We start from the raw sequence: 17,803 nt of genomic DNA, 5'->3' as shown, positions 1-17,803 counted from the left end.
TGCCTGATTGCTCTGGCTAGAACTTCCAATACTATAATGAACAGGAGTGGGCATCCTTGTCTAGTGCCAGATTTCAAAGGGAGTGAGGGCATCCTTGTCTAGTGCCAGATTTCAAAGGGAGTGCTTCTAGTTTTTGCCCATTCAGTATGATATTGGCTGTGGTTTTGTCATAAATAGCTTTTATTATTTTGAGATACATTCCATCGATACCTAGTTTACTGAGAGTTTTTAGCATAAAGGACTGTTGAATTTTGTTGAAGACATTCTCTGTATCTATTGAGATAATCATGTGGTTTTTGTCTTTGGTTCTGTTTATGTGGTGAATTACGTTTATAGACTTGCATATGTTGAATCAGCCTTGCATCCCCGGGATGAATCCTACTTGATCATGATGGATAAGCTTTTTGATGTGCTGTTGCAATCGATTTGCCAGTATTTTATCGAAGATATTTGCGTCTATGTTCATCATGGATATTGGCCTGAAGTTTTCTTTTTTTGTTGAGTCTCTGACGGGTTTTGATATCAAGATGATGTTGGTCTCATAAAATGATTTGGGAAGGATTCCCTCTTTTTGGATTGTTTGGAATATTTTCAGAAGGAGTGGTACCAGCTCTTCTTTGTATGTTTGGTAGAATTCGGCTGTGAACCCATTTGGACCTTGCCTTTCTTTGGTTGGTAGGCATTAATTGCTGCCTCAACTTCAGCCCTTGTTATTGGTCTATTCAGGGTTTTGGCTTCTTCCTGGTTTAGGCTTGGGAGGGAGCAAGTGTCCAGGAATTTATCAGTTTCTCCCGGGTTTACTGGTTTATGTGCATAGAGTTGTTTGTAGTAATCTCTGATGGTAGTTTGTATTTCTTTGGAATAGGTGGTGATATCCCCTTTATCGTTTTTTATTGCATCTATTTGATTCTTCTCTCTTTTCTTTTTTATTAATCTGGCTAGTGGTCTATTTTGTTGATCTTTTCAAAAAACCAGCTCCTGGATTTGTCAAATTTTTGAAGGGTTTTTTGTGTCTCTATCTCCTTCAGTTCTGCTCTGATCTTAAGTTATTTCTTGTCTTCTGCTAGCTTTTGACTTTTTTTTGATCTTGCTCCTCTAGTTCTTTCAATTTTGATGAGAGGGTGTCAATTTTAGCTCTTTCCTTGCTTCTCATATGGGCAGTTATTATTATAAATTTTCCTTTAGACACTGCTTTAAATGTGTCCCAGAGATTCTGGTACATCGTGTCTTCATTCTTGTTCGTTTCGAAGAACATCTTTATTTCTGCCTTTATTTCATTGTTTATCCAGGCAACATTCAAGAGCCAGTTGTTCAGTTTCCATGAAGTTGTGCAGTTCCGAGTTAGTTACTTAATTCTGAGTTCTAATTTGATTGCACCATGGTCTGAGAGACTGTTTGTTATGATTTCCATTCTTTTCCATTTACTGAGGAGTGATTTGCTTCCAATTATGTGGTCAATTTTAGAGTAGGTGTGATGTCGTGCTGAGAAGAATGTATATTCTATAGATTTGGGGTGGAGAGTTCTGTAAATGTCTATTAGGTTTGCTTGGTCCAGATCTGAGTTCAAGTTCTGGATATGCTTCTTATTTTTCTGTCTTGTTGATCTGTCTAATATTGACAGTGGAGTGTTAAAGTCTCCCATATTATTGTGTGGGAGTCTAAGTCTCTTTGTAGGTCATTAAGAACTTGCTTTATGTATCTGGGTGTTCCTGTGTTGGTGCATATATATTTAGGATCATTAGCTCTTCTTGATACATTGATCTTTTTACAGTTATGTAATGCCCTTCATGGTCTCTTTTGATCTTTGTTTGTTTAAAGTCTATTTTATCAGAAACTAGGATCGTAACTTCTGCTTTTTTTTTTTTTTTTTTTGCTCTCCATATGCTTGGTAAATCTTCCTCCATCCCTTTATTTTGAGCCTATGTGTATCCTTGCATGTGGGATGGGTTTCCTGGATATGGCACACCGGATGGGTCTTGACTTTTTATCCAATTTGCCAGTCTGTGTCTTTTGATTGGGGCATTTAGCCCATTTACATTTAAGGTTAATATTGTTATGTGTGAATTTGATCCTGCCATTTTGATGCTAGCTGGTTGTTTTGCCCATTAGTTGATGCAGTTTCTTCATTGTGTTGATGCTCTTTACTGTTTGGTACATTTTTGGAGTCACTGGTACTGGTTGTTCCTTTCTATGTTTAGTGCTTCTTTTCGGATGTCTTGTAAGGTAGGCCTGGTGGTGGCAAAATCTCTCAGGATTTGCTTGTCTGTAAAGGATTTTATTTCTCCTTTGCTTATGAAGCTTAGTTTGGCTGGATATGAAATTCTAGGTTGAAAGTTCTTTTCTTTAAGGATGTTGAATATTGGCCCCCAGTGTCTTCTGGCTTGTAGGGCTTCTTCAGAGAGATCTGCTGTGAGTCTGATAGGCTACCCTTTGTGGGTAACTGACCTTTCTCTCTGGCTGCCCTTAGCATCTTTTCCTTTATTTCAACCCTGGTGAATCTGACAATTATGTGCCTTGGGGTTGCTCTTCTTGAGGAATAACTTTGTGGTGTTCTCTGTATTTCCTGGACTTCAATATTGGCCTGCCTTGCTAGGTTGGGGAGGTTCACCTGGATAATATCCTGAAGAGTGTTTTCCAGCTTGGATTCATTCTCTACATCACATTCAGGTACACCTATCAAACATAGATTAGGTCTTTTCACATAATCCCATATTTCTTGGAGGCTTTGTTCGTTTATTTTTACTCTTGTTATCTAATCTTGCCTTCTCATTTTATTTCATTGAGTTGATATTCAGTCTCTGATAACGTTTCTTCTGCTTGGTCAGTTCAGCTATTGAAACTTGTGTATGCTTCATGAAGTTCTCGTGTTGTGTTTTTCAGCTCCATCAATTCATTTATTTCTTCTCTAAGCTGTTATTCTTGTTAGCATTTTGTCAAACCTTTTTCAAGATTATTAGTTTCTTTGCATTGGGTTAGAACATGTTCTTTTAGCTCAGAGAAGTTTGTTATTACCCACTTTCTGAAGCCTGTTTCTGTCAATTCATCAGACTCATTCTCCATCCAGCCTTGTTCCTTGCTGGTGAGGAGTTGTGATCCCTTGGAGGAGGAGAGGTGTTCTGGTTTTTCATCCTTTTTGCACTGGTATCTTTCCATCTTTGTGGATTTATCTACCTGTGGTCTTTGTAGTTGGTGACTTTCAGATGGGGTCTCTGAGTGGACATTGTTTTTGTTGATGATGAAGTTATTTCTTTCTGTTTTTTAGTTTTCCTTCTAACAGTCTGGCCCCTCTGCTGGAGAACTGCTGGAGGTCCACTCCAGACCATGCTTGCCTGGTGATCACCTGCGGGGGCTGCAGAACAGTAAGGGTTGCTGCCAGTTTCTTCTTCTGTTATCTTTGCCCCAGAAGGATACCCGCCAGATGTCAGCCTGAGGTTTCCTTTATGAGGTGTCTCTTTGGATATATAGGGGTCGTGGAGCTGCTTGAGGAGACAGTCTGTCCCTTATAGGAGCTCAAGTGCTGAGCTGTGAGCTCTGTTGCTCTGTTCAGAGCTGCTGGGCAGGTGCATTTAAGTCTGCTGCAGCGGAACTCATAACCACCTTTTTTCCCAGGTGCTCTGTCCTGGGAATGTCGGGCTTTATTTATAAGTTTCTGATGTATTGCTGCCTTTTTTCAGAGATGCCCTGCTCAGGGAGGAGGTAGCCTAGTCACAGTCTGCCAGCATAGGCGGTGCTGAGCTGCCATAGGCTCTGCCTAGCTGCTGTGTGAACTTCCTTGTGGTTTTGTTTATAGAGGTATAGTTTGAACTGCCTCAGTAATGGCAGACTATCTCAGTAGTGGCGGAGTGCCTCGGTAATTGCAGAGTGCCTTGGTAATGGTGGACTGCCTCGGTAATGGCGGATTGCCTCGGTAATGGACTGCCTCTGCAATGGCGGACTGCCTCGTTGGTTGTGTATTGACTTGGTAATGGCAGACGCCCTTCCCCCCACAGAGATGGACCATCCCAGGTCCAGCTTGCTGTGAAACTCTCAATCCAGAGAATTTAAGATTGCTGGTCTTTGTGGGGATGGGACCCACCAAGCCAGATCACCTGGCTCTCTGTTTCAGCCCCCTTTTTTTCAGTTAAATGGTCATCTCTGTCTCCTAGGCGTTCCCAGCACCAGTTGAAACAGCGCCCACATTTGTGTGAGTTTTTGTGTGGAGATCCACTGCGTTGGCTAAAATAGCCATGCTGGAGACTTGTGGCACTTTTCTGCCTGGGAATCTCCTGGTCTGTGGGCAGTAACAATTCATTTGGAAATGCAGTAATCACTCACCCTCTGCATTTTCACTGGGAATTGCACTCCAGACCTGTTCCTATTTGGTCATCTTGGATCATCTCCCTCACATTTTCTACTTAGGGCCTAACCTGGATGCCTCTGCTTTCAAAAGTTAGCTAATTGACTGATTATATTAACCTGAGCTTATCTAATTGGCTTATTGCAATCACCTGGGCTGAGCTAATTGGCTTAATACAATCACCTGGGCTGAGCTAATGGGCTTAATGTATTTGCCAGAGCTGCAGAAGATGACCTCTGACCTACTTTTCTTCTAAGGCTTATTTTGCTATATATGCATACGGATTACATAGACATAGCCATGTGATCCATTCCATTTGTATATGTTTATCCACCTGTCTTATATTTAAATAAAATAATAAAAATGCTAAAATAAAACCATTGTGTAATTATGGAATAGGAAGAGTCATATAGCAAACTCAGAACCTAGGAAAATTGAACTAATTGAAAAATTAGTTCATAGAAAAAAATGCAAGTGATAACAAATGTATGGAAAAATGCTTAATTTCAGATGATTTTTAAAAAGGAAATGAAAAAATTATATATATATATTTTAACCAATGTGATTGATAGTAATTTAAGTTTTATTATGTAAAGTGTAAATGACTTGTTGGGGGATTGTATATTTGTATGACTTTTTGATAAAGCAATTTGGCAGTATCAAAATACAAATATTCATTCACTTTGACCTAGCAGTTTCACTCTTCATAACCTGTCCTATAGATAGGCTTGCACAAAATGTACCAGGGTAAACTTAAAAAAATATATACATCACAACATTCTAATAGAAATAACAAAATGATCTAAACCTATGTATAATACAATATAATATTAACAATATTTATTATTAGATACATGTGTTGGACTAAGTAATAAAATTACAGGACATTTATGCTGTGGAATATTATGACAGTGCCAACAAATAAATTTAAATACAGGTTTAAGTGCAAATATCAAAGATGCTCAGGACATAATGAGTAAAAAGTAAACATTGTTGAATATAAAGATAGTGTGTTTTATTATGACTACAACTGTGTAAAAAAAAATTAAAGGGGTATACAACATGTAAATGTGTGAGTAAATGTCTGAAAAACTGAAAAGAACTCTTAACAGTGGTTACTCCCATCTAACTGACAGAGACAATTAGGGGTTACCTTCATAAAATGAGGGTAGGCTGGGGTAAGAAAGTATATTTTTCTTTCCATGTATTTTTTAGTAGTTTAAATCAAAGTAAAATGATTGGAAGAAATAAATAATGTTATATTATACTAGGCAAATATAATTTATATGATAGAAATTTAAAGTATTAGCTAAATTTCTATAAATTCACAATTTTATTTTATTTTTCCTCAAAGACACTTGCATAACAACAAGGAATAGCACCAGTTGTACCTCTTCAACTTCTTCACTTTCTAACTACTTGTACGTCTTCATCTTGGGACAACTATTGCTGGGGGCAGGAGGAACTCCTCTCTATACTCTGGGAACAGCCTTTCTTGATGATTCTGTGCCAACACACAAATCTTCCCTCTATATAGGTAAGTTTACTCTCTAAACTGTCTTAGTTTCACTTTATCTTATTATTTGTTTACTTTAGAAGTAAAGTATAACATATGCTTATTAAAAAGTTAGTTGTAATGCCATAGGCATTCCCAGTAAATAAATGCAGTATTCCTTTCGTTTTATTTCCTGCCATATAATGTCAGTAAATATAAATCATAATAATTTTTGTTGATGCACTGCTGTATTTTTTGCTCTGGGCATGCTAGCTTTGCAGAATAGGAAGAGCCATTTAAGTGGCATTCTCTCTTGATCACTTGAATCTCTGGGTAGCAGAGCATTCCAAAGAATGAACCAAGTAGAAACCTCTGAAGGAAAACCTCTATAAACATTCCATTTGGCTTATGAGGAGCTTCAAATTTAGCTCCCAACTGAAGAATTTGTTTCACCTTCAGTACCTGGTTAGACTTGCATTACCTTACTCCAAGGACCTCTTCACCCCTTTGGCAAAGTCTAAATTTCTCACAGATGTGGGACATAGAAGTGAATCTCTACAAGGTGTAAAAATTCAGCTCTGCCATTCTATGTGATTTATTATATCCTATATTGACTTACAGTCCACAAAAGAAACCATAAGATAGTACCCAGATACTCTGTGGCATTTTCCATTTCAAATAAACCCTTATATATATATATATGACTCAATTTTTTCTCCTTTGTGATCTAATTCCTGGTAGCATAAGCTTCTTGTAAATTCCTTCTTATATGTTCCTGCCAGGTAAAGCTAACTAGACAATGTACAGCCCTACATCTAATTATTGCATACTTAATTTATGTATGAGTTTTCTCTTTATCAGTCTGTTAATCTAACATAGGAGATTCATTGCCACAGCATTTGGAAGACAGTATGTTCAGTGCAGCCTAAGACACTGAGGAACTCACAGATACCATTGGCCTTGATTACAGCCATAGTATTTAAGTGGAGACTACACTGCTACACCCACCCAGAATCAAACTCAGAGTACCTACCCAACCAATACCATAGATATATCTATAGGAAAATGTCTTACCCTGTGAAAACTACTCAATAAAATTGGAAGGGTGACTGTTACTCCAGCTGTGTAGACATCAATATAGTAACAAGCCAAAAGAAAAACATGAAAAAGCAAGGAAACATGTCACTTTGAAAGAAATACAATAATTATTCAGTAACAGAACCAAAAGAAAGTAAAAATCTGTGAAATGCCTGAAAAGGAATTTGAGCTAATGGTCTTAAAGAAACTCAGTAAGATATAAGGGAACTCAAATAAACAATACAAAGAAATCAAGGAAACAATTCATGATCTGAAAGAGAAATTCAAGAGAGATAGATATTATTAAAAAGAACCAAACAGAAATCATGCAACTGATGAAATAAATGAATGAAATTACAAGTAGTTGAAAGAAAAATTCCAGTTGAGAACTTTAACAATAGACTAGATCAGACAGAAGGAACTTCTGATCTTGAAGAGAGGTCTTTTGAATAACCCAGTCAGAAAAAAACAGAAAACAAAATGAAAAAAAATAATAATAAAGAAAGGAAGCTTATGTGACATATGGGCACTATTAACTAAACAAATATTTGAATTTTAAGAATTACAGAAGGAGAAGAAACAGGAAAAAGTATAGAAAATCCATATAATGAAATAATGCTGAAAATATCCCAAGTTGTGGATGAGAAATTAGACATCCAGATACAGGGAGCTCAGTGATTCCCAAATAGATTCAACCCAAAAGGGTCATTTTCAAGGTATATTTTATTCAAACTGGCAAAAGTCAAAGAAAAAGATAATTCTGAAAATAGCAAGAGAAGAGTATCAAGTCACATATGGAGGAATTCCCATCAGAAAGATTTCTTAGCAAAAACCTTACAGGTCAGGAGAGAATTGGATGATACATTTAAGAATGCTCAAAGGCAGGGGTCTGGGGGTTGGGGGAACACAGCTGTCAGTCAAAAATACTATATCCAGGAAAGCTATTCTTCAGAAATAAAGGTGAAATAAAGTCTTTCTCAGGCAAGCAAAAACTGAGGGAGTGCATCATTACTAGACCAACCTACAAAAAATGCTTAAGGGAATCCTATATCTGGAAGCAAAAGGGTAATTACCATCCTGAACACAAGTAAAAGTATAAACCTCAATGGCAGAGAAGATACTCAAGAAAAAGAAAGGAATCAAATATGATCACTGCAGAAAACTGCCAAACTACAAAGATGAACAAAAGGGGAAGAAATGAACAAAACATATATAAAACGATCAGAAAACAATTAACAAAATGACAGAAGTCCTTACCTATCAATGATACCAACCTTGAATGTAAATAGTTTAAATTCCCTGATTGAAAATATACATAGGCTGAATGAATTAAGAAAGCATATCTAACCATATGCTGCCTAGAAGAAACTCATTTCAACTGTAAAACACACTTAGACTGAAAGTGGAGGGATAAAAAATATATTTAGTGTAATTGTAAACCAAAAGTTTGTGGGAGAAGTTATACCTAAATTAGACAAAATAGTCTAAGTCAAAAAATACAAGAAACAAGAATGTCATTTTATAATTACAAATTGATAAATTCACCAAGAAGATATAGCAATTATAACTGAATATGCACCCAACACCAGAGAATGTACATATATAAATCAAGTATTATTAGAGTTAAAGAAATGGACCCCAATATAATAACAGTTGGGAACTTTAACATCCCACTTTTAGCACTGGGAAGATCATCTACACAGAAAATCAGTGAATAATATTGGATTTAAACTTCAATATAGATCAAATTGATCTAACAGGTATTTACAGAACATTTTATCCAACAGCTACAGGATACATGTTCTTCTCTTCAGCACATGGAACATTCTCTTGGGTAGGCCATATGAAGCCACAAAACAAGTCTCAACAAACTTTTAAATATTGATACTATATCAGGTATATTCTTAAACTACAATGAAACAAAACTAGAAATCAATGAGGAACTTTTGAAACTGTACAAATACATGGAAATTAAACATCATGCTCCTGAGCAACCAATATGTTGATGAAGAAATTAAGGAATTCGCATGAAAGTAGAGATACAATAAACCAAATCTTATGAGATACAGCGAAAGCAATGGTAACAGGGAAGTTTATACCAAGAAACACTGACATCATAAAAATGGATTTCAAATAAACTGCCTAATGATGTACCTCAAGGAAATGGAAAAGCAAGAACAAAACAAACCCAAAATTAGTAGAAACAAAGAAATAATAAAGACCATAACACAACTAAATGAGAGTTAAAAAAAAATACAGAAGATCAAAGAAATAAAAATTGGTTTTTGGAAAAGATAAAATAAAACCATTAGCTAGACTAAAAAAAAGAGAGAAGACCTAAATAAGTAAAATCAGAAACAAAATAGAAGGGATTATAAATGATACCATAGAAAAACAAAGGATTATTAGTCTTATGAACAAATACATCCAAAAAATTGAAAAACCTGTAGAAAATGGGTAACTTCCCAGATACATACAACCTATCAAGATTTAACCAGGAAGAAATAGGAAACTTGGTAAAATAACATATAATGAGATTGAATCAATAATAAAACGTCTCCCAAGAATCGAAAGCCCAGGGCTGTATGGCTTCCCTGCTGAATTCTATGAAACTTGTAAAGTAGAACTTAACACCAGTTCTTTTCAAACTATTCCAAATTGTTGAAGAAGAGAGAATTCTTAATAACTTTTTCTAAGGCCAGTGTTACCCTGATGACAAAATCAGAGAAAGACAGAATGTAAAGAGGAGCTACAGGCCAATATCCCTAATCAACATAGATATAGAAATCCTCTACAAAGTTATAGCTAGCCAAATTCAATGGCACATCAAAAATAATATACTGTGATCAAGTGGAATTGATCTCAGGGATGCAAGAAGTAGTTCATCTTATGGAAATCAATAAATGTGATATATCACATAAATAGAATGAAGGACAAAAAATATCACATGATCATCTCAATAGATGCAGAAATGTTTTTGATAAAATTCAACATTCTTTCATGATGAAAATTCCCAAGTATAAAAGGAATGTACATCAACACAATAAAGATGATATATGGCAAACCCACAGCTAACATACTGAATGGGAAAAAGCTGAAAGCCTTTCCTTTAAGAACTGAAACACAAGAAAGCCCACTTTCTTTTTGTTTTGTTTTGAGATGGAGCCTTGCTCTTGTTGCCCAGGCTGTGGTCCAGTGGTGCAATCTTGGCTCACTGCAACCTCTGCCTCCCTAGTTCAAGCAATTCTCTTTCCTCAGATTCCCAAGTAGCTGGTATTACAGGTGTCCACCACCATGCCTGACTATTTTTTGTATTTTTAGTAGAGACAGGGTTTCACCATGTTGGCCAGGCAGGTCTCAAACTCCTGACCTCAAGTGATCTGCCTGCTCCGGCCTCCCAAAGTGCTGGGATTACAGGCGTGAGACACCAGGCCTGGCTGAAAGCCCACTTTCATCACTTTCATTCAACATGGTACTGGACGTTCTATTCAGAGCACTTAGGCAAAAGAAAGGAATAAGGGGCATCCAAATTGGAGAAGAGGAAGCCAAATTATCTCTCTTCACAGATGACATAATCTTATATAGAAACATCTAAAGACTCCAACAACAACAAAAATCTTAGAACTATTAAATAATTTCAGTGAAGTTTCAGGGTACAAAGTCACATAAAAAATTGGTAGTGTTTCTTTACACCCATGGTGAACTAACTGAAAAAGAAATCAAGAAAGCAATCTCATTTATAATGGTTACAAAGAAATGCAAAGGAATAAATTTAACCCAGGAGGTGAGAATTGTTAAAGAAAAACTAAATTACAAAACATTGATGACAGAAACTGAGGACAGAAAAAATGGAAAGGCATCCTGTGCTCATGGATTCAAAGAGTGAATATTGTTTAAATGACTGTATTACCCAAAGCAATTTACAGATACAGTGCAATCCCTATCAAAATTGCAATGTCACTTTTCACAGACATGGAAAAACAGTCCTAAAATTCATATGGAATTAGAAAAGATGCCAAATGGCCGAAGCAATTCTGAGTACAAAGAGCAAAGCTGGAAGCAACACACTGTCTGATTTCAAATTATACAAAGTTTTAGTAACTAAAAAAGAATGGCATTTGTATCAAAACAGACATATTGATCAATGAAACAGAATTGAGAACCTAGAAATAAATCCATGTATTTATGACCAACTGATTTTTACTAAAGTTTCCAAGGATATACACTGGGGACTCTTTAATAAATGGTGCTGTAATAACTGGATATCAGTGTGCAGAATACAACTAGACCTCTATCTCACACGATATTAAAAAAATCAACTGAAAAAGGATTCTAGACTTAAATGTAAGACTCAAAACTACAAAAATTACTGGAGGAAAATATAGAGGAAACACTTTAATAATTGGTCCGGGCAGAGATTTTATGGTTAAGACTGAAAAAACATAGGAAGCAAAAACAAAACAAGACAAATGGGACTATATCAAGCTAAAAAATTGCTGCACAGCACAAGAAACAATCATCAGATCAAAGAGACAACCTATAAAACAGGAGGAATTATTTGCAAACTGTTCATCCAACAAGGGACTAATATCCAGAATATATAAGGAACTTTAACAACTCAAGAGCAAAAAGTCCAAATAATCTAATTTAAAAATAAGCAAAGTCTACGTAGCCATTTTTCAAAATAAGATATACAGATGGCCACCAGTTATATGAAAAAATGATCAACATCAATTATGATCAGGGAAATGCAAATCAAAGTCGCAATGACATTATCTAACCTCAATTAGAATGGCTATTATCACAAAGACAAAATATCAAATGCTGGTGAAGATGCACAGAAACGGGAACTTTTTATACACTGTTGGTGAGAATGTAAATTTGTATAGCCATTATGGAAAATAGTATAGAGATTTCTCAAAAACTGAAAGTATAATTACCATATGATCCAGCAATCTTACTATTATGTAAGATCCAAGGGAAAGGAAATCAGTGTATTGAAGAGATAGTTGTATCCTCATGCTTTTTTCACAATAACTAAGAGATGGAATCAAGCTATTCATCAAGAGATATAGAATAGATAAAGAAAATGTGAAATGTGTATACAACAGGATACTATTCAGACATAAAGAAAAGGAATCCTGTTATCATAGTAACATGGATGAGCCTAGAGAATATCCTGTTAAATGAAACAAGTCAGGCACAAAAGATAAATACTGCATGTTCTCACTGATCTCTGGGAGCCAAAAAGAAAAATAAATCAGCTTATAGAATTCAAGAGTAGAAATATGGTTACTAAAGACTGGGAAAGATATGGGAAGTGGGGGTATGTAGCACCAGTGTTCCATGTAGCACTACAGATTGGATATAGTTAACCATTACTTATTGTATATGTTCAAAAAGCTAGAAGAGAGGATGTTGAAAGTTCCCAGCACAAATCATAAATGTATGAGGTAATGGGTATGCTAATTAGTGTGATTTGATCATTACACATTTTACAGATGTGTTCATACATAACTCTGTACCCTCTAAAATGTACAATGGTTATGTGTCAACTAAAAAATAAAAGGAAAAAAAGGGAAACTAGATTCAACAGACTTTCCAAGATACTTGGAAGCTTAAATAAACAGCAACAACAACAATAAAAAGACATGAGTGATCAAATAAGTTTTGTTTTATAAAAATTTAGAGTTATATATGGCAATATTTAAAATATCTCACAGATAGAAATAAACTCCATTTAATTCTACTGCAAGTAAAACTGGGGAAAGTCCCTAAGAGAAAAAGTTTAAACTAATGGCTTACTTTTAAGAAAGGGACTTCTCAGCAGATCCAGATTTGAAGTCAGCTGCTATAGTGTAAAATAAAAAATTCTGTCTGAGTTCTGCAGAGTGGAAAAGGCTTCTTGTTTCAGTTTGCTCACATTGTTTTCTTCCATGATATTATAAACAGTACTTATGATCACTATCAGTAAAGGAAAAATATACCACTTCTACCACCAGTTACCAACACTTTCCATGGATTTGTAATTTTCAGTTTTGTTCTAATTATTACTACAAATAACTTTTACCCTGAGTTATATATTTTAGGCTCCTTTATCCTGATTCAAATGGTATTGTTTTAGTGAAAGTATGTGTGATTTTGATATGTTTAATTGTTTATATTTTTCTACTGTAAAACATTTGTTTTCATTGTTAGGCATGAAAAGTGAGGTTGTACATATGACTGTATTCAATGTCTTTGTTCTTCTTCTAGGTACTGGTTATGCTATGTCAATCTTAGGCCCTGCTATTGGCTATGTATTGGGAGGACAGCTGCTAACCATGTACATTGATGTTGCTATGGGTGAAAGGCAAGGCGATATCAATTTTTCTTTTATTTAAATTTATTTTATTTTAATTATGCTAACATCATAGACAGAACATTTTCACAATACTTGCTTCAGCACAGCATGAGAAATTATTCAGGAAACAAAACTAAATACAAAGAATTCTTATATTTGGCTGCATTGCCTTTTGGATCAATGCCATACCATCTTTTATTATAATAACATTTTCATAAATAAGGATGTTTAATAAAAATCATCTGGTGAAATGTTAAAAAACACATATTTAGGACCTAATGCATTGTTCAAAAATAAGAATTCAATAGAAATTAATAATATTTTCCATAGATTTAGTTGGGACTAGATAGTCTGGAGAGTCTCAAGAGTTTATGATCCTTTCTTCCTTCCTTCTTTACTTCCTTCCTTCCTTCCTTCCTTCCTTCCTTCTTTCTATGGCATTATCAGAGTTACTGTGGAACAACTCTGTTAATGCCATAGAGATCACAATTACACCATTTTAACAACAGTGACAATGAAAGATAATAATATAATAATAGATAATATTTATTTGTCCTATACTATGTACCAGACACCATATGTTTTGTGTGTTAATGTATTTTACGTGCTATCTTATTTAATGATAGTTGATACACACAGGTTGGTAAGTGGCTAAGACATAAAGTGATCTCTTTGATTCCAAAATTCAACACTGAGTTAGTTACCTTCTCCATTTTTTGGTTAGAGAAATTTGTGCCTTTGCTGAGGTCATATTTTTTTCATTTTGCCACTGGGAATAATAACTGTACAATCCTCTACATGACCTGCACTGCAATTCACTGTATTGCAGTGAATACAAAAATGTGGTCATAGGTATGTGATTTGTTTTCTAAAGTCTTAGTCCTAGGTTAATCTTTCACAGCCCTTAAAAAGGCATGCAGAAGAACTCTTGAAGTAGTAAACCCGGAGATTTAAGAAAGGATATTTTAATTTTAGTGGAAAATTACATGAGTTGTAGGATTAGTGTATTTTTGGAACGGGCCAAAGTATATTAAAATATAAGACACCTGGCTAGGCATGGTGGCTCATTCCTGTAATCCTAGCATTTTGGGAGGTCAAAGTGTAAGGATCACTTGAGGCAAGGAGTGGTTTGTAGCTACAATAGCTTACAAGCTACTTGGGAGGCTAAGATGAGAGAATCACTTGAGCCCAGAAGTTCAAAGCTACAGTGAACTATGATCATGCCATTGCACTCTAGCCTGGGTGACAGACTGAGACAATTTCAAACAAATATATAGATAAATAAAGTCACTTTAAGAATAATTTTGCATTAAAAAAATGCACCAGTTGAATAAAGCACACTCTATGGGCTTTTAACATAGATCAGTGATTGCTGTGATATATATTTAATTTAATACAGTAGAGATGAAAATTTAGCCAAAGTTAAAGAATGTTGAGAAATTCTATGTATCTTTCCAAATAGTTCTCAATTTACTATTAGATATTTTAAACTTTTATGGCATATTTGCCATTTTTAAACATGTAACTCTCATTTATGCTTGCTAACTATTTTCTGATTCTTCACAATGGCACCATTAAAATGTTGAATATTATAATAATATTCTATTAGATGAACTTGAGTATAAAGTGTATAATTATCTTAACTGAGTTTTAATAAGGTAGAGTGGACTTTTACCTCTTGTTTTTCTATCATATAGCACTGATGTCACTGAGGATGATCCACGATGGTTGGGAGCTTGGTGGATTGGATTTATTCTATCATGGATCTTTGCTTGGTCTTTAATAATACCTTTTTCTTGCTTTCCAAAACATTTACCAGGTAAATGTGCTTTCTTTAAAACCAGAGAAATTTATTTTAATTGTAGGCCAGTTGTTATTTTCCATATGATTAATAAGAACTGTAGATTCACCCTGTTTGTTTTATAGAATCTCAAGTGTCTGCCTTTGAAAACTTTTGAATATTCTTCATTCTAGAAAATATTGGGTAACAATTTTAATATTCATGGGGTTTTTCAATTCCCAATTAATAATGAAACTATGAATATTCATCTTCTTAGTACTTAATAAATTTGTTTCTTATGTTTTATCTGGAATTCTGCTTTATGTGTATGCAAGGTACAATATCTTTTAAACTAGTAGTTTGTATTCAATTAGTCATTAATTTCAATCTGCTTTAAATCATTCATGTTAATTACTTGTAGTTAAAAGTGCAAGTGCTTATTTTTTTTCAATTATCACCAAAGTCATTCTGTAGCGTACTTATTTACTTTTATACTGTATGTAAATATTAAACATCACTTTCTTTCTTTCTTCCTTTCTTTCTTTGTTCTTTTTTGTTTTTTTGAGGCAGTCTCCCTCTGTTGCCCAGACTGGAGTGCAGTGGCGCGATCTCCGCTCACTGCAACCTCTCACTCTTGGGTTCAAACAGTTCTCCTGACTTAGCCTCCCGAGTAGCTGGGACCACAGTCATGTGCCAGCATACTCGGCTAAATTTTGTATTTTTGGTAGAGACGGGATTTTGCCATGTTGGACAGGCTGGTCTCGAACTCCTGACCTCAGTTGATCTCCCTGCCTCAGCCTCTCAAAGTGCTAGGAATACAGGCATGAGCCACCACGCTTCACTTGAATACTGAACATTCTATATAACAAGAAAATGTTAATAAAAAAGAATATTAATTTTTCTCTATGAGCTCTTACTTCTCTATAATGATGAAGTTAAAATACATATCTGTAGAAGTATTTTTCTTTAGATTGAAGGTATTTAGTTGTTTACATTGTTATTTGCAACAGGATAGATGATTACCTTTTGGAAATGGGCAAGAGAAAATCTGACAGACTATGAGTAGGTAGACTTATTAACTTATTTCTACCCTGAGCCATTCATTTATAATTCCATATGTTGACTATTTTCTCAGATTTATTGGCAGTACCATTATTAAAAATCCAAGGGACATGGTAATAAGATGGTAAATATTTCATTTGTCAAACATGTTAGGATTAAGAGAGCAGAGGAAAAAAGCCACAAAAATACTTTAATATGTAAAGGATCAAAAAGAGAACCACTTGAAAGGAAGAAAAAATGTTAAGAGATTTTAAATGAAAAGCATAGATACGTGATTGGAGCAAAATTGTCTCATTTTAATGTTTAGACCGGTTGGAACTTCCTTAACAAGTGGTAATGGATACAGTTCTTGGGGTATCCTGATTACAGACATAGATATTTGAAGAATTTTATTGACAGAGAAGAACTGGCCTCTTATAGCATTTATATACTAGTGGAAGTCTATGTCAATTAAAAGGTAAGCACTTTTTACATAAGGAATAAAGTGATAGAGTAAGTTCATTTACTATTGTTTTTTTCTTTTTAGGTACAGCAGAGATTCAAGCTGGGAAAACTTCCCAGGCTCATCAGAGTAATAGTAATACAGATGAGAAATTTGGAAAAAGTATTAAAGATTTTCCAGCTGCTCTAAAGGTAAAATAAAACTCTTCTCTGTCTCTCTCTCTCAGTCTTATACACACACACATACACACACACAATCACATGTACATATGTGTAGATGTGTGTATGTATTATATATACACATATAACCACACATGTATACATACATATAAACACCCACATAAACACACACACACACCATCTTTTCATAATACAGTTTTGTTTGCTTATTTACAATAGTTTGAGCTCTTATAAACAACTCTTTGGATTCAGTTGTATTGTCTTTTGAGTAAATGAAAACTATTCCAGGGTAGAATGGTTGAAAGAGCATGAGTTGTTTTATTGGCAGTATCAATATTCACTGATTCCTTGTTAATACTAATAGCCCATTATTCCATGACATTTTCCTTATGAAATTGATTTGTCAATTATCACTGAATTGTAAATATATTTGAGAATTCCGAACCAATATTTTTATTTTGTGAAAGAGGTAGTTAATGGTAACTTGTTTTGAATTTGATGCTAAAGAACAAAAGTGTTATGGTTCATTCAGTTGCACTCAGCAGAAGAGTATTCTTTCTATTTAGTGTTATAAAAATTTTATTCATAAGGGACTTTATAATTTTTCTTTTTCAAAAGGTGAAATTGTTTGCTTTTCATTGTTTTTGGCTTCTTGTCAAATAAAAACCTTAAAATGTTTTTACTTCTCCACTTAGCCCATCTTTCAACTCTCCCCACCATACATGAGAATTCTTGTGTTTGGCTGATATTGTTTGTGCTTTAATTGCAACTACTGTTATTTTCTCCTATAGTAGTTCTGTTATATTTCATCATTCCTATTTAATTTATCTTATAAACTTTAACTAGCATTACTATTGAGAGTCATTACTGACCATTACTTTTTTTTAATCCTTATGTCCTCCTGCTTAGAGATTTCTATTCTGATTTCAATCTCTATGAATTCAAGATTTTGTTGGTAGTTTTCCTTAGATAAGATACTGCCTACATATCCTTGAATGTCTGAATAATATATTTGACTAGGTGAATACCTTTGGATCATTCCTCTTTAATCCCAGTTGTCTATGGATATTGTTTGCTTTTTTCTACTTA

The 17,803-nt window shown here is 34.7% G+C and overlaps 1 protein-coding gene across 1 annotated transcript in view; it reads left to right on the top strand.

Annotated features, from left to right (window-relative positions):
• The window catches only part of SLCO4C1 (solute carrier organic anion transporter family member 4C1), a 64,918-nt gene that overhangs the window by 23,019 nt on the left and 24,096 nt on the right, over window positions 1–17,803 (top strand). Inside the window, exons 3-6 of the mRNA XM_012459482.2 lie at window positions 5,691–5,873; window positions 13,164–13,260; window positions 14,949–15,070; window positions 16,620–16,726. Coding sequence (XP_012314905.2) covers window positions 5,691–5,873; window positions 13,164–13,260; window positions 14,949–15,070; window positions 16,620–16,726 — 509 coding nt within the window. The remainder of the gene's footprint in view (window positions 1–5,690; window positions 5,874–13,163; window positions 13,261–14,948; window positions 15,071–16,619; window positions 16,727–17,803) is intronic.

This window comes from Aotus nancymaae, unplaced genomic scaffold (genome assembly GCF_030222135.1).
Source record: "Aotus nancymaae isolate 86718 unplaced genomic scaffold, 86718_ANA_hifiasm-v0.15.2.pri h1tg000014l, whole genome shotgun sequence".
In the NCBI taxonomy this organism is placed as follows: Eukaryota; Metazoa; Chordata; class Mammalia; order Primates; family Aotidae; genus Aotus; species Aotus nancymaae.
The sequence above is the reverse complement of the archived record's forward strand: the minus strand, read 5'-3'. Positions and strand labels throughout refer to the sequence as shown.